The 20,097-nt window shown below is 55.8% G+C and overlaps 2 protein-coding genes across 2 annotated transcripts; both read left to right on the top strand.

The window, feature by feature from the left end:
• Positions 1-517: 517 nt before the first annotated feature.
• Positions 518-9,084, top strand: AP2M1 (adaptor related protein complex 2 subunit mu 1). The gene is made up of 12 exons (XM_003340546.4): positions 518-699; positions 2,922-3,038; positions 4,495-4,760; positions 5,044-5,126; positions 5,535-5,540; positions 5,671-5,806; positions 5,894-6,035; positions 6,318-6,437; positions 6,524-6,659; positions 6,747-6,844; positions 7,200-7,311; positions 8,440-9,084. Exons 2-12 carry the CDS (start codon positions 2,965-2,967, stop codon positions 8,572-8,574), a joined length of 1,308 nt encoding a protein of 435 aa, XP_003340594.1. The 5' UTR covers positions 518-699; positions 2,922-2,964; the 3' UTR covers positions 8,575-9,084.
• Positions 9,085-9,536: 452 nt separating this feature from the next.
• Positions 9,537-19,632, top strand: ABCF3 (ATP binding cassette subfamily F member 3). Its single transcript, XM_001363579.4, has 21 exons — positions 9,537-10,419; positions 10,508-10,655; positions 12,470-12,549; positions 12,923-12,969; positions 13,207-13,304; positions 13,398-13,520; positions 13,620-13,886; positions 14,059-14,139; positions 14,226-14,285; positions 14,392-14,448; positions 14,540-14,562; positions 14,743-14,798; positions 14,917-15,117; positions 15,199-15,275; positions 15,677-15,721; positions 15,837-15,969; positions 16,180-16,268; positions 16,344-16,435; positions 16,534-16,666; positions 16,816-16,903; positions 17,022-19,632. Exons 1-21 carry the CDS (start codon positions 10,347-10,349, stop codon positions 17,178-17,180), a joined length of 2,130 nt encoding a protein of 709 aa, XP_001363616.1. The 5' UTR covers positions 9,537-10,346; the 3' UTR covers positions 17,181-19,632.
• Positions 19,633-20,097: the final 465 nt, after the last annotated feature.

Raw genomic sequence — 20,097 nt, 5'->3', positions numbered from 1 at the left:
GTCGCGGGTTGGGGGAAGTTTCCCCAGAGTCCTGAGAAGGAGATTTGAAGTCACAGGGAGTGGGTTCGAATTCTGACTGAGATTCCCTATGTGACCTTGGGCAAGAGCATTTTATTGTGTCCCCTAGGGAGCCAGGCCTCGGTTTCCTCATCTGTGAAATGAGAGGGCTAGACTTGGATGGCCTCTAAGGTCCCTTCCAGCCATAATCCCTGGCTCCTAAAACCTCTAAAACCCCTTTTCGTTCTCAATCCAAGCTCCTATGGGATGTAGGCAAGGAGGGACGTAAACGGACTACATTTCCCAACAAGCTCGGTGGGAAAATGGAGCGAAGCTTTCTGGGACATTCCATTCCCAAGGGAGACGGGGTTGGCGAGAGAAGGCTCCCGCAGCCTGCTGGGAGCTGTAGTGCGGTACAGCCTGCGCATGCCTAGTGCTGGCGCCGAAGAGCCCGCCGGGAGTCGTAGTCCTCCGGGAGCGAATGCGCGTGCGCAGTGGGCCTGGCCGGGCGGGGCGGGCGGGCCGGGGCGGAGCCGGCACTGCGGTGAAAGCTGAGGCCGCGGGCGGGGGGCGGGCGGACATCTTGGGAGCGGCGACGGCGGCAGCGGCAGCGGCGGCAGAGCCAGATCCAGAGCCGCGTCCTCGCACGGACAGACTGACCGAGCGACAGAAGGACAGACGGACGGGCCGCGGCGGCGCCTGGTGAGCGGGGGCGCGGCAGGAGATCAATAGATGCTTCGGGGCTTGGCGGGGGAGGGGTGGGGAGCGGGCCCGGACTTCCCCCGCAAGGACGCCCCCCAGTCCTCCAGGACGCCCCCCCCACTGTTTCCCCCCCGGGACGCCCCTAAAACGCGCGCTCTAAGCGTCGGGGTTGATCCATCCAGGGAGACCCCAGGACCCCCAGGACCTGGACGGAGCCCTCCAGGCGAGGACACCGAGGCCCCCCCCCAAGCTTTCCTTGGCTGCTCCCCGCCTAGTCTCCTACACCGGGGGCCTGACCTCGAGGACCCCCTCCCCCACTACGAGAGGGGGCCAGGAAGAGACACCCCCCCTCCCCCGCCAGCTCGGAGACGTTGATGCACACCCTGCTGTATTAAATTAGAGCCCGCGCCCCTCATCGCGGGGGAGGGGGGCCCTCCCCCTCACTGCCATCCATCCTTGGCAGACCCCTCCCCTCCCTCTTCTCCCCAGACCTACGGGTGGAGCATCCTCCTCCCCAGGACAGCCCCCCCTGTCCCTGCTCTATCCCAGGGGCACCATGAGACAGCTGACACCGCACTGGTTTGGGCGGATCTGGGTGCTAATCCGGCCCCTGCTTCTTAATGGCTGTGTGACCTGGGGCAAGTCACTTTTCCTTTCTGGGATTAAGGTTCCCTTTTATTTAAAATGAGGAGACCCCCTTCAAGACCTCCTTCAGGTCCAGACTTAGGACTCTGTCCCCTTCTCTCGGCCCTCCAAGACTGATCCATGCAAGCGGACAGCCCTCCCCAGGGTTGCAGGAGAGCCCCTTGGCCGACCCTTTTGGGGGCAGGCACTCTAGCGCCCACCTGCTGCCTGCCCAGAGAGCCTCCCATCCCCACGCCATTGTCTCCTGTTTCCTGACCAGCTCGGGGCCTTCCCCCACCCCTGGACTCCAGCCCTGGGACCTCTGGTGGAAAGGTCTTGCCTCTACCCGCCCCCAGCAATGGGGCTGATGGCTGTCTCCCAGGGAGACCCCCTGCCTAGGAGCCCCTTCCTTCCCTGCCTCTCCCAGCTCCCACTGGCCTTCCCAGAATTAGCAGCCCCCGACCCGGGGCACTGTCCTTCTGGGCTCCCCCCGACCCGGGGCACTGTCCTTCTGGGCTCCCCCCCCACCCGGGGCACTGTCCTTCTGGCCAAAGCCTCCCACCCTGATGAGAATCTCCTGGCCTGCTTCCCTCCAGGGCCGACCCCACCCCGCCTAGGAGAGGCCTCTTCCTCCTTCCCCCCTCAAGCCTCCCCCTCCCCCATTGGGCCACCTCAGCCTCGTCCTGGCCTTCTTCCCCCTCTTCCTGATTTCCCCGAAAGAGTCCCCTGCCCATTCCTGGCTGTCCTTTCTCCGGAGGGGAACTTCCTCCAGGCGACCTCAGCTGAAAATATGCACCGTCAGGCCTTTCTCGGTGCTTCTTGGAGCCCAGCTGGGGCTGACTGTTCCCGAGGCCCGCAGGGTCCCCTTCCCTCTCCCCGGCCGCTGGCCTCCCAGCATGCCCTTTTCCCCAGTGCCGGCCGGCCCTGTGGCTGGTCTCTGAGCCTGACTGCGGCCATTTGTGCGCCCGGGCCCAGACCTCGCCTTGGGGGGCCAGAAGGGGCCTGCGTGACCAGCCTAGCGTAGGCCTCCCCTTGTGCAGCTGAAGAAATCGAGACCCAGAGGTGGCCGGTGGGCCGGGGCCTTCTGCTCTGGGCCGCAGCTTCCCAGAATCGGGTCACGGCCTCTGGCCACCGCTCTTTCCCTCCTCAGCCGCCTGCTTTGGCTGATGATTCTATAAGCTGCTTAAGGGACTGCCCTATTTGGGGCGTCACCCCGCGGTGCCCAGGCAGAGGCCTCTCTAATCTGCCCTGCCCACTCCCCGGGGGTGCCCTCGATGTTCCGGGGGCGGGGCGGGGACTAGGGCAAAGGAGGTTCTGGGTTCCGAAGGCTCCCACAAGACAGCTGGGGGGCAAAGGTGGGAAGGTTGGGGGTGCTGGCCACAGATGCCGGCTTCTCCTGTGACTCCTCGAAGACCACCCAGAGCAGGACCCTGAGGCCTGAGGCTGGGTGGGGGCGTCACAGGACTGGCCTCCAGAGCTTCTGATCCGTCCCATCTCTCCCCGGCTCCTGGGGGGGGGGGGGCTCCTCCGGTGACCTCTGCCCTCCACGCCTCTTAATAAGGGGCGGGGCCTCACCTCCTCCCCCTCCCCTTCCCCAGGTCTGTTCTGAGCGCCATGGGCAGAGGAGACTGAGTGGCCACCATGATCGGAGGGCTGTTCATCTACAACCACAAGGGGGAGGTGCTCATCTCCCGGGTCTACCGAGATGACATCGGGTGAGTGTGCCCCGAGACCCCCCGCATGTGGGCGCAGCTCCCTCCCAGAGGGCCCCGCCCCGCCCTGTCACAGTGCTAGCATGCCGGGCGGCCGGTGCCCCCAGCTGGCATCTTCTCGGGGTCCTTGAAGAGCTTCCCCCACTGGGAGCGCCGGGCAGGAGGGCTGGGCAGCATGGAGCCTGGGCCCAGTCTGCAGAGTCCAGCGGCCAGGATGTGGCTGCCGGGACACCCACCAGGCATTCCCACAGCTTTGCAAGAGCTTGCTGGCCTTCCGAGACACCAGCTGGCCTGCTGCTGCAGCGCCCCCTGCTCCGAAGGGCAGGTCGAGGCTACCCCGAGGACGGCCACAAAGGACTCTGGGAGAACTGAGGACCAGCAAGAGTTAGAAGAGCCCTCAGGGCCAGGCGGGGCGAGGCACTTGCCCAGGGTCACTGGGGTAGCAAGCATGGAGGAGTCTGGAACCTGAAGTCATGGCACTGGTTGTGTGACCTTGGGCAAGTCATCCAAACCCATTTCCTCCTCTGTAAAAGTGAGGAAGGAGGTGGGAGATGTCTGAGAGCCCTTCCAGGCCTGGCCGCCAGCGGAGCTACTCCTAAAACCCTCACCAGGACCCCCTGCCGCCAGCTGGCCTCTTCTCTGGGGGTGCCCAGCTCCAGCCCAGGGCTTGGCTCCCCAGTGCCCCGAGATGTGGTGAAGTCAGCGCAGCAGCGGGTGCCAAGGGGGGGCAGCGGCTGCTTTGACTTGTGAGGCTCAAGGAGCGTTTGTTCTGCCCACCCCAATGGCCTTGCTGCCCTCTGCATGCCAGGCCCTTGCTGGGCATCCTCGTCTCTCTGTCACCCAAGGCCTCTGCCTGAGCCTGACTGGTGTGCCTCCTTTGTCTGCGTGTCTGTGTGTCTGTGTGTCTGTCTAACCCTTTCTCTTGTTGCTGTCACTATTCTCCTCGCTGGCATCATTTTTCTCATCCCATCTCATTGGCTGCCATAGCAATAGGTAAGCGGCCTGCCAGCTGCAGCCTTTGGCATAGGTGGGCATGGGGCGTCTTGCCCACAACCCTGATTTTTGACCTCCCTCTTCCCTCTCCCTCCACTTGCCCAGGAATCAAATCCTGATCCAGGTTGGCTCTGGGTCGCCCCCTCCCCTCCCCAGATGGTGGGCCACCTCTTTGGCCCTTTGGGGGCCAGCTAACAAGATGGCCTCTACGACAGCCATTTGGATTGTTCATCTTTTCCTCCACTGAGTTTCTTGGGCGAGCTGAATGTCCGTTTCACCAGGGAGATGGGGCTGGCACCTAGCGGGGGACTTAGGCCGAGGCCCGGCAGTCACATACTGTTGGGCCTGCCCTTCTCTAGTCCTGTGACCCTAGCAAGGAGGGTGGGGGGCGGGGGGCAGATGGGGGTGTCGCCCCGGGGCCGATGCCCTGCCAAGCCCTGAGCAGCCTCTGTGCTCCCCTCCCCAGGCGAAATGCCGTGGACGCCTTCCGCGTCAACGTGATCCACGCGAGGCAGCAGGTGCGCTCCCCCGTCACCAACATCGCCCGCACCAGCTTCTTCCATGTCAAGCGCTCCAACATCTGGCTGGCGGCTGTCACCAAGCAGAATGTCAACGCCGCCATGGTCTTCGAGTTCCTCTACAAGATGTGTGACGTCATGGCAGCCTACTTTGGCAAGATCAGTGAGGAAAACATCAAGAACAACTTCGTGCTCATCTACGAGCTTCTGGACGGTGAGGGGGGCCGGGGAGCCCCAGAACGCGCCGTCACTCCACTCAGTGGAAATCTCCCCAACACCTCTCAGGCCCCTGCCCTTTCTGCTTTCCAGGGCCAAGGGCTGCCCGCCTGCCCATTCTTTGGCTTTGGAATATGTTTCCCTGCCAAAATAACAGCCCCAAGAAAAATCCACCAAGCTGGTGCCTCTGGGAGCCACTCTGGGGCGCTTATGCCCAGCCAGCCCCTTGTAGGGAGGAGGGCAGCCTGTGTGCTAACAGCCAGTGTCTTCCCCCCACACAGAGATCCTGGACTTTGGCTACCCACAGAACTCCGAGACTGGGGCTCTAAAGACCTTCATCACTCAGCAAGGCATTAAGAGCCAGGTACCAGAGCTACTCGGGGTTTCGAAGTGCAGAGCTGGTCCAGTTGCCGTGGTAACTGGCTCTTCTGAGAGGCTACTTGGCCTTCTCCCAGTCCGAAGGAGATCAGCTGAATCGCCATCCCTATTTCAAGGAATCCAGGCACAGCTCTCTTCTTCCTGGCATGGGGAAGGAAGAGGAAGCCCACCCCTTGGGGCCTGGCCGGGGGAGGGGAAGGGCTTTTAGGCCACCAGAGCCTCCTGGTCCTGGATCACTGCTTTTCTGTGGCTTGGCCTGGGAGCCCCAGGGTTGGTAAGTGGATGATGCCCCTCTGGGACCATGCCTGACCTGCTTCTCTCCCTTCTTCTTTCCTTCTGTTTCCATGTGGATTCTCTTCCGGGCCCCTTCCTGTCCCCTGTGGCCTTTTTTCAGCATCAGGTAAGCAGCTGGTGTCTGTCTGGCTCCTCCTGGATTTTGGAGGCGAGTGGGCAGGATTCAAGGGAAACTTGGATTGGAGTTGGGGCTGGCACTGAGTTTCCTGTGACCCCTCCCCAACCCCTCCATCCAGACAAAGGAAGAACAGTCTCAGATCACCAGCCAGGTGACAGGGCAGATCGGTTGGCGCCGTGAGGGCATCAAATATCGTCGGAACGAGCTCTTCCTGGATGTGCTGGAGAGTGTCAACTTGCTCATGTCTCCTCAAGGTGAGGACAGGCCTCAGGGCTGGGCCCTGGCCTGGGCCCCTTGCTTGAAGGCTGCTCTCCAGACGGCCTGACTCTCCCTCTCCCCAGGGCAAGTGCTGAGTGCCCATGTGTCTGGCCGAGTTGTGATGAAGAGCTATCTGAGCGGCATGCCAGAGTGCAAGTTTGGGATGAATGACAAGATTGTCATTGAGAAGCAGGGCAAGGGCACTGCTGATGAAACAGGCAAGAGGTAGGCGGAGGCCTAGAGGGCTGAGGGTGGCCCTGGGTGCAGGATTTGGCCTTTTGATAGTTCCTTGGTCACTGAGCCCCAGGGCAGCTGCCCAGGACTTGGGAGATGAAGTTCTTGGTTGGGCCCTTCACAGCTATAGGCTAAGCTCTGAGGAGATTCTTCCCAGACCCTTGGACTAGCTTCCTTAGAAGGCCCAATGGGGCCAGTTTTTGTCCCTCCTTGTGTTTCCCCCTTTCCTCCAGCCATTCCTTGCTCACACCTGGGCTTCCACCCTTTCTGCAGTGGGAAACAGTCTATTGCCATAGACGACTGTACCTTCCACCAGTGTGTGAGGCTCAGTAAGTTTGACTCGGAACGAAGTATCAGCTTCATTCCCCCCGATGGAGAGTTCGAGCTTATGAGGCAAGTACAGCATTGGGTGGATGGGTGGGGGAGGCACCCCTGGGCCTTCCACTGCTTCCTGACTCCCCTGACCCTTCTTTTTCCAGGTACCGGACCACCAAGGACATCATCCTGCCATTCCGGGTTATCCCCCTGGTTCGGGAGGTGGGAAGGACCAAGCTGGAGGTCAAAGTCGTCATTAAGTCCAACTTCAAGCCCTCATTGCTGGCCCAGAAGATTGAGGTGCGGGAAGGGAGCTAGGAGGGAGCTGGGGAAAAGGGAGGCCTTATGTTGACTGGGGGATGACAGTAATAGGCTTGTGACCCCCAGGTCCGGATCCCAACACCACTGAACACCAGTGGGGTTCAAGTGATCTGCATGAAGGGAAAAGCCAAGTACAAGGCCAGTGAGAATGCCATCGTGTGGAAGTGAGTGTGTGGTGGGGGTTTGGGGGGGGGTGTCTCTGGGCACACCTCTTCATCTGCATTACAAGAATGCATCCCTCTATACCCCCTTCCTTTGCTGCCTTGTCTCATCCCATGATGCCTTAGTGTTCTAGCTTAAATAATTCCCAAGCATATGGGCATTCTTCCTCCAATGTTTCTTCAAGATAAACTGAGCAGGTGACATTATGCCCATATGAAAGATAAGGCAGTTGAGGCCTAGAGAATTAAGTGTACAACTTGGCCAGACTAGAAAGTCCTGGCCAGGATTCACCTGCTCCCTTAAGGGCCCCTCCAGAGGGTGGTATAGAAGCAGCTGCCTCCAACTCTGTACCCATAGGATTAAGCGCATGGCAGGAATGAAGGAATCCCAGATCAGTGCTGAGATTGAGCTGCTACCAACTAACGACAAGAAGAAATGGGCCCGACCTCCCATCTCCATGAACTTTGAGGTGGGTATGTCAGGGCAGGACAACTGAGGTCCTCTGAAGCCACCTCATTCATTGGGAGTGAGGCCCAGCTAAGGCCAGATCGAGGCAGAGCCAGAGTAGGACAGGACCCAGAGAGCCAGGAATACTGCAACAGAACCCAAGCATTGGGGTCTGGGGGTACAGGACACTCTGGGTGTTGCTGAGACATTGGGGGGCTAAACAGAAAAGGAAGCCTAACTTTCTTAGTGAAAAATTATCCTATCTAATCAAAGTTTTTTTTTTTAACCCTTACCTTCCGTCTTGAAGTCAATACTGTGTATTGGCTCCAAGGCAGAAGAGCGGTAGGGGGTCAAGTGACTTGCCCAGGGTCACCCAGCTCAGAAGTATCTGAATCCTGAGTTGAACCTAGGACCTCCCATCTCTAGGCTTGGCTCTCAATCCACTGAGCTACCCAGCTGCCCCCTCTAATCAAAGTTTTTGATACATCACTTGGCATTAACATTTCAGAAGGAAATACCTTCCTGGGCTCTGTAGGAATTCACCCTGCCCTGCTCCATTCAGTTGCTCTGGGGAGTAGAGCAGCCCTGAGCTGCCACTTTGCCGGCCTCCTTTCCACCATTTCAAACTCCAGTTGCATTGTAATCTTCCTGGCTTATTTATCCCTGCTTATGAACTTTGTAAAATAATTGAGGGCATTCTTGGGCTCTTTAGCCAGGCAGACTCTGTAGAGAAACCAGTGGGTGGAAGCACCTTCTTGGGCCTAAAATCCTTGCTAAGCTCACACCAGGCATTGCTACCATTCCTGGCTTGGGAAATGAGGCCCCTGGCGAAACTGAAGGTTGTCTTTGCACCCACATAGGCAGGAGGAAGGACTCTGGGAAGGTGTCATTCATTCAACAAACATTTATTAAAGTGTCACTATGGCCCAGCCATGCATGGGTTTACTCCCCCAAAGTCCCTGCTCTCAAAGAGTTTACATTCTTCTGGAGTGGTGGGGAAACAGATCTTTGCAGCTTGGGAGAAGCAGGGTGAGAGGCCTAACAAGCGGCAATAGGACCGAAGATCTCCAGTAGGAGGTGACCCTGGGCCCAGGCCTTGAAGGGATTCCACAGACAAGGCAGGCCTCCTGACTTCTTCCTTACTTTCCAGGTACCATTTGCACCCTCTGGCCTGAAAGTGCGATACTTGAAGGTGTTTGAACCCAAGCTGAACTACAGCGACCATGATGTCATTAAATGGGTCCGCTACATTGGCCGCAGTGGCATCTATGAAACCCGCTGCTAGCTGCCCAGCCATGGTCTCACCTCACCAACCTGGGTGCCCCCTGGAGAGGAGCCTGGCTGGGCGGTCTGCCCCAACTCCTCCCTGTTGGTGTCTCCTCCTTCCTGCATCGCTGCACACCCCCTGCACAAGCCCCTAGACTAGGTCTGGACTGACCCTACCATGAAAGGGATGAACAGTGTGGTCCCTTGGGCTCCCTGGGCCCCGAATTTCCTTAACCCTGATTTCGTCCGTCCCAGCCCAGCACTGGGCTCTGTTTGAGTTTTGTGACCAAAGCCAGGCCAGGGTCTCTTGGGTAGCTGTGCCTCTGCCCTTCTCCTGGGGTCGGGGTGGGGGGCATGGACTGCCAGAGCCCCCCACCTCCGCTCCTCCCTGACAGGCCAGTAACTGCCTCCCACCCCGGCTCCGCCCCCCCCCCCATGCCCCCTGCCCCCTGCTTTGGGATAGTGTGAGCTCCATTTTGTACACGTGTGACTTGTCCAGTTCTCAACCCAATAAATTCTGTAGAGCGGAGGTTCTGGGCCTCGAGTCTTGCCTAGGGAGGGTGGAGAAGGCTTAGCAGGAGCTGCCAGATGCCCTCATCTGCTCCCTATGACAGATCAAAACTACCCATGGTCGGGGCGCTCTGGCTTGCTGTGCGGCTATCTGGGGTGGGCACAAGGGAGACATAGGTTGCTGCTGGGGGAAGACCTGGGGCTCCAAAGAACCTGAGCGGAGTGGGGGGCAGCCCAATGTGGTCATTCCTTTCCCTTCCCCACCTAGGATGCTTACTTGCTGGGAGGTGGGGGAGTGGCTGGTTCTTAGCTCTAGGAGGGGGCGCAAGGAGGGTGAGTGTTGTGAAGAACAGGGAGAAGGCCGAGGAGGGGTTCGCTTCCTGTTCCTCTCCCGCTCAGATGCTCTTTATTTGTAGCCCCGGCTCGGATCGCTACCGCGACCTTTCCTAGCCTCAATTTCTCGCCCAAAAGAGCGCGCCCTCTCTCCGCGGCACAACGGGGGATGGGGCTGATTCTATCCCAAGACTTCCCAAGCTTGGCTTGGCCGCTAGAGGAGCCGGCCTGGAGTCCCTCCATACCTGCCTGACTTTGGGCCACCGGCTGGACTGCGCTCGCAAGTCCCAGGAGATGTGGACACGATTCACGTGACTAAGCCACGCCGGGAAGGCGTGTCCTCGCGGAGCATGCCGGGATGAAGAGGGCGGCCCGCCGTTGACTTAATCTCGCCCCTATACCCCAGCGCGAGTCTTTCCTCTTCCATGCTCTCTGACGCCACCGCCGGCGCCAGCGCGTTAGGACTAGGAGCGGGAGAGGGGGCTGAAGATGTGACCATTCCTGCACCTGGGCGCCTGCGCGAGGGGAAGGGCGGGGCGGAGACCAGCTGAGTTCAGCAAAGCGCGGGCGGGGCCGGGGCCGTTCGGGAGGATTCTGTCCCGGTTCCTGCACATGACGTTTGGGAAAGGGCGTCGGGGAGCCGGAGGGGGTGTGGCGTAGTGAGAGGCGACAGCGTGTCAGCGATCGCAGGGCGCCTGCGCGCGAGGATTTGAGAGTGGCGTTGAAAAGTCGGAAGGGGCGGGACGGAAACTGAAGGTCGATGGCCGCATAACGCCTGCGCAGAGGTATTGGCGCTAAGGAGAGGAGCCGGAGGGGCGGGGCCTGAGAGTCGGCGTCCGTTCAGGGCTCGCAGGGCGCCTGCGTAGAAGAGGGGGCGGGGCGGGGTGTGCCAGGAGCTGCGCGTCGGCGTCCTCAGGGCGCCTGCGCAAAGCAGGGCCCGGCTGGAACATGGCGACGTGCGCCGACATCCTGAGGAGCGAGTTCCCCGAGATCGACGGACAGGTGTTTGACTACGTGACAGGTGAGCAGAGCCGGGACGGGGAGCGGGCGAGGGGCCAGCGGGGGCGTCCGGGACGGCGCGTCTGACTCCCAGGATCCTTCGTCCTCAGGCGTCCTGCACAGCGGCAGCGCTGACTTCGAGTCCGTGGACGACCTGGTGGAGGCCGTGGGGGAGCTGCTGCAGGAGGTGTCCGGGGACAGCAAGGATGGCGCGGGCATCCGGGCCGTGTGCCAGCGCATGTATAACACTCTGCGCCTGTGCGTACCGCCGGGGACTAAGGGGCAGAAGCTGGGGGGGGCGCCCTTTTATCGAACGGGAGCAGGGAAGCATCCCCCTTTATCATAGGGGAAAGCAAGGGACTGGGGTGACCCTGTATCCTACAGGAGGAGACATCCCCTTTATCACAGGGGAGAGAAAAGGGTCCAGGACACTCCCTTTATCATACAAGAGGAGACATCCCCTTTAACATACAAGAGGGGTTCCCTCCTTGTTATACCAACTCCTTTTACCGAGGGGAGACTGAGCCCCTGAGAGGGAAGATTCCCTCACTTAGAGCAGCAGATCTTTTGGTCCATGTCTACCTCTTTTTTTCAATTTTACAGATGAATGAGGGAAACATTGAGGATCAGAACGTTTGGGAGCTTAGAGATACTTAGTTCTGGTTCCCTCTCACCCTCTATTCTACAGCTAGGGAAGTAGAGCCCAAGAGAACACAGGAACTGAGTTTAGTTCTAACTTCACTCTCAATTTGAGAAAACTGAACCCTAGAGAAGAGGAATAAATAGAAAGTCAGAGGCTACAGATCTGGAAGGGAGCTCAAGAGAGCATTTGGTCCATTTGCTCTTTGACCACCTCACTCTACAGATATGGACATTGAGGCCGAATAAGTAGGGAGGTCACATCTATCTTTCTTTTTCATATTTGTATTCCCAGCTAAGAACTTAGCACACAGGAACTTAATAAATATTTATTGACATCTAAATTATAGGATTTAGGGCTGGAAGGGATCTTGGACCACCATTCAGTGCAATTCAACTCCATTCTACTCATAGAAAAACTCAGACCTACAAAGGTGACTTTAGAACTGAAAGGGAACCCAGAAGTTTTCTGGTTTCTCACCATTTGAGACATTTGAGTTTATAAGGCTTAACTCTAAAAAGGAACCCAGTTCCCTCATTTTTTTTTTCAAACAGAGGCTCAGTGAGACAAAGTGACTAGCTCATAGCCACACATTAATAAGTAGCAAAAGTGGATCTTGATCCCAGGTTCTCTTTCTCCAGTTGTATGCCTTTCTCCAAGACATTTGCAGACATTCTTCCTTAAATACCTCCTTTAGCAATCTTTCCCAGAATCTCCCTTCTGCTCTCTTGCCTTTTCTTTGTTTTCCTTGAGCACTTTAGGTTCCTCCTTTGTCCAGATTATATCCTACCTTACTGGCCTTCCCTAGCTTTTTTTTTTTTCTTAATTAATACAATTTATTTCCAGGGATCTCAGCCCCTCCCTCTCCTCTTCCCATACCATAGAAGGCATCATTTGGTAAATAGATGTGCATAAAGAGATTATGTCTTTTGTGTTTCCGTTCTCTGGAGGTGAACATTCACAAGTTATTCTTCATATGTTAAGTCTGTAACTATGTAAAATGTTCTCTTGACTCTCCTTGTGTTATCTCCTGAAGTTCTTAACAAATTTTTAAAAGTTAATCTCATCATTTTTATGGAGTAACACTACTTTTTCTACTAGACTAAGCTCCTTGAAGGGAGTGTCTCATTTTTCATTTTGGTGTCCCTAGGGTCATATGTATAATGGGTTCTTAATAAATGTTTGTGGATTAGTAGCTATGTTCATAGGTCACAAAAAGTTTAGAAAGGACATTTCATCAGTGCCAATCAAGTACTTAGGGGAAATGGCTATTCATATTTTCCCTGGAGCTTTGAAGGTTTGCAGTCTGCCTTTCTTAAAACAGCCTTGGCTATTAGGTTTCAGGGTACGGCCCAAGTCTAGGTCTCTTGATTCCAAGTTCAGCACTGATTACCTGATGCCTTTTACACCAATCCTTTTCCTGACTACACAGGGCAGAACCTCAGAGCCAAGGCCACAGCCAGGTGTTATTGGATGCCCCCATCCAGTTGTCTAAAATGACTGAAAGTTATGGTAAGTGAAGGGAGTGTCTTTAACTTAGCTCCCACCTCTCCTTATATCCTTCCTCAAGCCTATGCTTTGCTTGTATTCTCACCCAGCCTGAAACCCTTCCTCATATTTAGGGGTCTAGTTCTTAGTGCCTGCCTCCAGTCCACTCTGTGGTACATAGATCATTCCTGCTCTCATTGCTGTTTAGAAATCCTTGGGTCCTTTGTAATTCTTTTCTCTCATAGTTCCCCCTCCCATAAAGCCCTTCTTTGAAATGAATTGATATTTTCTGGGAACTGGAATGGGGCTACAATAGGTTAGAGTCAGAGAACACGGGAGTTAGTGGTTAGACAGTATTTTAAGTGTAAACAAAGATGATTATCTGTCTTATTTCTAGATTATGGCAATAAGCTTCCAGGACTGATGAAGAGAGACCAATCTTCGGTGAGGAGGGCAGACTGTGGTAGAGGATAGTTCTTGTCTCTTTTGGGGTGTGGGGACTCCCTCTGCATTCCAGAGTACCACTTGGAAGCCTTTTTGGTTGACTATCCCTGGGCCCTGCTGTGTGTTGCTCATACTGATGTGGAATGTTGAGTTTAGGGCTTCCCCAGCGTCCCCTGCTCCAGTGGGCATACTGAGAACCTGACTGTGTATCTGTCTGTCTGTCTCTCTTGGCCACAGACAGTGAATGCTAAAAAGCTAGAAAAGGCTGAGGCTCGGCTCAAGGCAAAGCAGGAGAAGCGGACAGAGAAGGACACCCTCAAGACGGCTAGTCCTCTGTGAGCCCTTGGATGGGGCTGGATGGGTAGAGGGGACTCGAGACAGGAAGAGGGCCTGGGAGCTGGGAGCAATTTCCTGTTTTGCCCTCACAGAGTCTTAGAAGAGGCTTCAGCCAGCCAAGCTGGGAGTAAGAAGGAGAGTCGCCTGGAATCATCTGGCAAGAACAAATCCTATGATGTGCGGATTGAGAACTTTGATGTCTCTTTTGGCGAGCGGTAAGAGGATCTCCAGGTAGACAAAAGGCCCTTTCTTGAGTCCCAGCCTGCCTTCTCCTTCCTCCTGATCCTTGAAGATATTGGTCTTTATTCCACCAGGGTTCTCTTGACGGGTGCAGATGTGAACCTAGCATGGGGCCGACGCTACGGACTAGTTGGACGGAATGGGCTGGGCAAGACAACGTTGCTGAAGATGCTGGCTACACGAAGCCTTCGAGTCCCTGCCCACATCTCCCTCCTGCATGTGGAGCAAGAGGTAGCAGGGGACGATACTCCGGCCTTGCAGAGTGTGCTGGAGAGTGACACTTTCCGAGAGGGGCTGCTACAGCGGGAGCGGGAGCTCAGCACCAAGATTGCTGCTGGCCGGTGAGAATCTCATGCCCCACAACTGACCTGCATTGTCCCTCAGCAGAGGGAGACCCTCCCCAGATTCTCTACCCAACAGGAGGAGACAGACTGCCCAGTAAGCAGCCTGATGGGATATAGAGGAGGGGCCCCCATATCCCATCTATTCCCAACTAATTGCCTCTTCCCCCAGAGCGGAGGGCCCAGAGGCCACCCAGCTTGCTGAGATCTATGCCAAGCTCGAAGAGATTGAGGCTGACAAAGCTCCTGCCAGGTACTCTGAACCCCTTATACTGTACCTTCTCCCCTATTTCCTCACCTTCCTGGCCCTCTTCTAAATGACTTTTTCTTCCCCTACAGGGCATCTGTTATTCTTGCTGGACTTGGCTTCAATGCAAAAATGCAGCAGCAGCCCACTCGGTGAGTGTCCCCCCATGCCACCAGCCCATGGACCCCTCTTCCTTGCTCGCTTGACCTTTCAACTTGGCCTCTCCCTGAATTTAGATCTCTTTCTCTCCCTCTGTAGGGAGTTCTCTGGTGGCTGGAGAATGAGGCTAGCCCTGGCCAGGGCCCTGTTTGCCCGGTAAGTCCATAGGGTTTGTTGGGGGGAGGGGGGACTTACATATGGGGCAGTCAAGGAGACTGTGCCATGGTATCACTCCTCTTCTCTTTAGGCCTGATCTGCTCCTGCTGGATGGTGAGTCCTTGGCTAACCTTGGTTAGAGAGGAGAGGTTGTGGCCCTGATATTCTTTGGTGGCTCCCACAGCTGGGAGACGGGTGGGGGGTGGGGGGGTTGGCGCCTAGACGCACCATTCTTGCAGAGCTCTTTACCTCTTCATTTTCAGCTCTGTGGTTTGTTTCTTCTTTATTTTTCAGAGCCTACCAACATGTTAGATGTGCGGGCCATTTTGTGGCTAGAGAATTACCTGCAGGTCAGTGGGGTAGGGGAGTCGGACAAATGAGGAAGGCTGGGACTCTAATTTGGAACGTCTGGGGTCTGTGGCCCACCCCCTCTCCCAACTTGTGCCCACCTTCCACCTGACCCCTTAGACCTGGCCCTCGACCATCTTGGTTGTTTCCCACGACCGAAACTTCTTGAATGCGGTGGCCACAGACATCATTCACTTGCATAGCCAGCGACTGGATGGCTATCGGGGGGACTTTGAGACCTTTGTCAAGAGCAAGCAAGAGCGACTGAAGAGTCAGCAGCGGGAGTATGAGGCCCAGCAGCAGTATCGACAGCACATCCAGGTACAAAGGAGGGAGGCCTGGTCTGGGAGCCTGGGAGGCTGCGGCCTGGGGAGTCTCACTCCTGCCATTCTTCCCCCTCAGGTTTTCATTGACCGATTTCGTTATAATGCCAACCGAGCGTCCCAGGTGCAGAGTAAACTCAAATTGCTAGAGAAGCTGTGAGTAAAAAGGGACCTGCAGCCCATGGCCCCGCTTCTCCTGGTTTTTTGTTTGTTTTTGAAAACCCTTACCTTCATCTTAGAGCCAACACCTAAAGAGCAGCAAGAGCTGGGCAATGGGGGTGAAGTGGCTTGCCCAGGGGCATGCAGCTAGGTGGGGTTTGAGGCCACATTTGTACCCAGGACCCTCCCAGCTCTAGGCCTGGCTTTCTATCCACTAGGCCACCCAGCTACTCCCAGCCCTGTTTTTTTTGATTCCTCATTGAACCCCTGGTCCACACCTTGGATCCTTTTCCATAGACCCCAGCTCTGGAACTTTCCCTGCACTCCCTTGTGAACCTGGGGACCATTGCCTGCACCCCAGAGTCACAGACTAAGCCCACACCCTCTGTTTTCCTCAGGCCAGAGCTGAAGCCTGTGGACAAGGAGGTGGAGGTGGTGATGAAGTAAGTGCCTCATTGTGTCTGAGGGAGGGGGGACATGAAGCTGCTGCCCCTGACGTGGGTGTGAGGCCTCTGGGCCCCCTGCTGGTCTCACAGCACCTCGCCTCACCTCTGCCAGGTTTCCCGATGGGTTTGAAAAGTTCTCACCACCTATTCTGCAGCTCGACGAAGTTGATTTCTACTACGACCCTCAGCACCCCATCTTCAGTCGCCTCTCGGTGTCGGCCGACCTGGAGTCTCGAATCTGCGTGGTATGACCGCAGCTGCTCCTTCTGTTTCTGGGGCCCCAGAGTGTGCCTGCTCTGGCAGCAGGCCCTCAGCATTGCATGGGACAAGTCGGGCTAGGAGCGAGCCTCTCCGGACAGGAAGCCGAGGCCTCCTCAGGCTCCTCAGCTCCGGCTCCAGCCCTTGGGTAGCCTGGGGGACTCCACCTTGTCCCCACTGAGGGCCCTGTCTTCTAGGTTGGAGAGAATGGAGCAGGGAAGTCCACCATGCTGAAGCTGTTGATGGGAGACCTGGCGCCAGTGCGGGGAATCAGACACGCCCACAGGTAGCCTCTTCCCCCCCACCCCCCAGCCACTCCTTTCCCAGCAGTCAGTCTTAACTTCCCTCTGCTTCCCTGCAGAAACCTGAAGATCGGTTACTTCAGCCAGCACCATGTGGAGCAGCTCGACTTGAATGTCAGCGCCGTGGAGCTGCTGGCTCGCAAGTTCCCTGGTGTGTGTGGGGTAGGGGTGCAGGGGAGGAGGCAGGTGTAGTGGAGGTCAGGGCGGGCTGGGCCAGGAACCCTTGTCAAGGCCAGGGATCTGTTCTAGGGAAGCCTGAGGAGGAGTATCGCCACCAGCTGGGACGTTATGGCATCTCAGGGGAGCTGGCCGTCCGCCCTGTTGCTAGCCTGTCTGGAGGGCAGAAAAGCCGAGTGGCCTTTGCCCAGATGACCATGCCCTGGTGAGACAGCCCTGCTGCCAGCTCCTTTCTTTGCTCTCCCTTGCCTCTCCCCAAGCCTTCCTGCCTTGCTCCCTAGACAGTGATTCTGCTGCCTTATGTGAAGGTGGTCTCTCAGCTAGTGCTGAACCTCTGGGCATTCTCTCCTGCAGCCCTAACTTCTACATTCTGGACGAACCAACCAACCACCTGGACATGGAAACGATTGAAGCCTTGGGCCGGGCCCTCAACAGTTTCAGGGTGAGACCCGGTTCCCCAAGCTCCTATAGTCCGAGCTGGGCTCCTGATCCCCCTCAAACTCCTTTCACTTGTCCAGAGCCACCACTGACCCCTGCCACCCTTTTCTCATTGTCTGCAGGGTGGGGTGATTCTAGTCTCCCATGACGAGCGCTTCATCCGCCTGGTCTGCCAGGAGCTGTGGGTCTGCGAAGGCGGAGGTGTCACCCGGGTCGAGGGAGGCTTTGACCAGTATCGAGACCTTCTCCAGGAGCAGTTCCGACGGGAGGGTTTCCTCTAGGACCTTCCTTCAGGAAGGCCTGATCTGGGGCCCAGACTGGCATCTGCAGCATCCCCAGACAGCAGACTTGCTTCTTAGGCCTGGGCCATGGACTTCCCCCAAACATGGGGACAGCCTTATTCCAACTTCTCTTCTCCACCCCTTGCCCCTTATATATCCTAGGAGGCTCTGAGGATTTTTCTCTCTGGGGTAGAGAAGGTTCCTGGGGCTCCAGCCCCCCTCCCCTATCTCTGCCTAGGTCCAACGTGGCCAACATGTAAATTAAACCTGCCCCCCATCTGTCCCCGCCTTGTCTCTGCCCCCAGAGGTGGACTGATCTGTGTCTTGCCTTTAAGGGAGCTGGGCCCTGTGGAATGTCTGCTCTCTGGTCTGGATTTTCCTAATGCTTTTGGCACAGATTAAGGCAACAGCAGCTGATGGATCTCAGCCCATGCAGGGATTTCTGGAAACAAAGTCACCGTAGGAGACTGTGGCCTCAGTGAACCCTGGCTGGGCGGGCAACCACCAGGCCTCTGGATGAGCTGGCGGGGCCTCCTCTCTTCTTGGCTGTCTTAGCCTTCCTGGGCCTTGGATCCCCACCCATCACTCCAGGCTCACTAGGAGGTTAATTTTCCCACTCCCCTTCCCTGTTGCAGACTTTGAAGGACTGGGCCAGTGCCAAAGGCTCTCTGGGTATGCCCCACGTCATCCATCAGGGAGAGCCTTTGCCTGTCCTAAGGGATGAGCCCCCTTTGGGCTCCACTTCTCCCTCCACGCACATTTCACCCAAGGTGGGGACAGACCCCTTGGGCCACCTCACTTCAGCTGGAGTTCACTGTTAGGAACTTTGGCCCTGTGGAGACTTAGGTACCAGAAGAGGCCCCTGGGAGTGTTCTGGCCTGCGATGAACCCCAGCTGGAAGAGGGGAGGAAGGGAAGGAAGTGGCTTTACGGAGGTCACAGTTCATGATGGCACCTGATCCAGTATTTTTTCAGCCTGGGGAACTCTATGTGGTCCACATTTAGATGGGACCCAAAGAAAAGGAGTCACTGCACCCCTTCTCTGCATGGCCACCTGGGACATCTGAAAGCCTGTCCTTGAGAGGAAGTGGAAAAGTCTTTGTAGAATTCAGCTTTCATGCCCCTATTGAAACCCCTTTAACGTGCCGTCCAAGTCCTTCCTGAACCTGCTGTGTGGCAGGCCTCGGAAACATCTGAGACAGACAGGGTGACCTTTGGTGCCTCTCCTCAAGCGTGTGGCCTCAGAGCAGTATGAACTCCCCGTGCCTCTGCCAGGATCCATACATGGTGTGCTCTGTACAGAAGGCATCCTGACGGTGACTAATTACTGCTCCACAAACCTGGGGACATTGCACTGCTTAGGGAGTGGTCTTTAGAGAGTAGATGTATTCATTCGACAAGCCTGCCCTATACAGAGCCAGGCCTTGGGTGGATGGGTGCCTGCCTTAGTGGGAAAACCCTAGAATGGGTAGACGGTATGAGACAACCTGCAAAGAGCAGTGCTAGGGGCTGGAAAGAAGGAACATCCCAAGCACATGTATGTGTCAAATATAGAGGATTCAAGGATAATGATGTAACCTCCTTTGCTCAGCAGCATTGGAGACAAAGTACATATAGGAAGGGCTAGACTAGATACCGAGTAACTGGGGGAGGGCGCCCAATTAGGAGAAAAAGAAGGCTGTTTCCAGAAGGTGGGGCTACAAGTGGCCTATTAAAGGAAGTGGGCAGAGATGAGGGAGGGCAAAGGCATGGAGTGTTGTGTGTGATGAGCAGCCTGGCTGGACCAGAAAACGGGGAATCATGTATGTGAAAGGCTTTGAAAGCCTAGCCAAGGGGAGGCTTGGTCCCAAATACACCAGGGCATCTGAGCTCATGTAACAGCAGGGGAATAAGTCAACTCTGCTGTAAGGAAGGTGAAGGTGAATTGGGTCATGCTGCCTAGTTTGAACTGGAGGTAGGGAGGACACTCGGTTTCTTTCGTGATGTCTAAAGTAAGAAATATTCAAGATCATTACTAATTTGTTCCTGATTTCAACTTACCAAAAACAATGAAGACTTCTCAGATCAGAGATTTTGTGGTCTGGGGGATTCCCAAGACCCTACTATGGAGTCTGCACAGCCAAAACTTTTCATACTAAAATGTTTTGATGTCTAATTTGATAAGCATCAATACACATGACGTGAATAAATAAATCCTCGGGGGGTCCTTTTTAAGAGTGTAAAAGGGTCCTGAGACCAAACAATTTTGAAAACCACTGCCTTAGACTGTTGAGATTTCACCTCTTCCTTGATCCTGTTCTCTCTTGTGCCATAAACATGAGCTACTGGAACAGTACATTTGAAGGCACAAGTCAAATCTGTGTCATTTTTCTCTTTACACCCAAGAACTTAAATGAGTGGTGGTAGGAAGGACAAATTAAACATCAAAGAGAGTATCTGACATTTACAGACTACCAAGTGCTTTAGAATTGTGTCATTTGTTCCTGGCAATGACCCTGAGAGACTGTTAGAGGGACTTGGCAATTCATTATTACATTTGGTGGTGGACCCCTTTATCTCCTCAGGAACATGGAAGTCTAAGTGGGAGGAGTGCGAAGGTGTAGAGAAGCAGGTTTGGGAAGAAAGATGAATTCGTGTTAAGCAGTATTCAGTACTAAGGGTGATATTCATACTGCAGAGGATCAGAGCAAAAATGGTCAACAGGAAGTTGAGTGACATTAACGGGCACAGTTCCTTCATGGGAGTCATCATACGGCATAGGTGAAGTGTGTTTTCTTAAGTGGTTGCGCTGTCACCTCAGTGTGTACACATATGTGTCTGCTTCCTGTGTGACTACTCCATTCCGTAGGAATCCAAAGACATAGCAGAGGCCATGCCCTCAAAGAACTTAAATTGACTGCATTGAGGAGAGAATATTA

Source organism: Monodelphis domestica, chromosome 2, assembly GCF_027887165.1.
Source record: "Monodelphis domestica isolate mMonDom1 chromosome 2, mMonDom1.pri, whole genome shotgun sequence".
In the NCBI taxonomy this organism is placed as follows: domain Eukaryota; kingdom Metazoa; phylum Chordata; class Mammalia; order Didelphimorphia; family Didelphidae; genus Monodelphis; species Monodelphis domestica.
The sequence above is the reverse complement of the archived record's forward strand: the minus strand, read 5'-3'. Positions and strand labels throughout refer to the sequence as shown.

Coding starts and splice junctions, on each gene's coding strand:
- AP2M1 (XM_003340546.4), top strand. CDS start 2,965: ATGATCGGAGGGCTGTTCATCTACAACCACAAGGGGGAGGTGCTCATC. Junction 3,039..4,494: donor GTCTACCGAGATGACATCGG/GTGAGTGTGCCC, acceptor TCCCCTCCCCAG/GCGAAATGCCGTGGACGCCT. Junction 6,660..6,746: donor TGCTGGCCCAGAAGATTGAG/GTGCGGGAAGGG, acceptor TGTGACCCCCAG/GTCCGGATCCCAACACCACT.
- ABCF3 (XM_001363579.4), top strand. CDS start 10,347: ATGGCGACGTGCGCCGACATCCTGAGGAGCGAGTTCCCCGAGATCGAC. Junction 15,118..15,198: donor AGTATCGACAGCACATCCAG/GTACAAAGGAGG, acceptor CTTCCCCCTCAG/GTTTTCATTGACCGATTTCG. Junction 15,722..15,836: donor GAGGTGGAGGTGGTGATGAA/GTAAGTGCCTCA, acceptor CACCTCTGCCAG/GTTTCCCGATGGGTTTGAAA.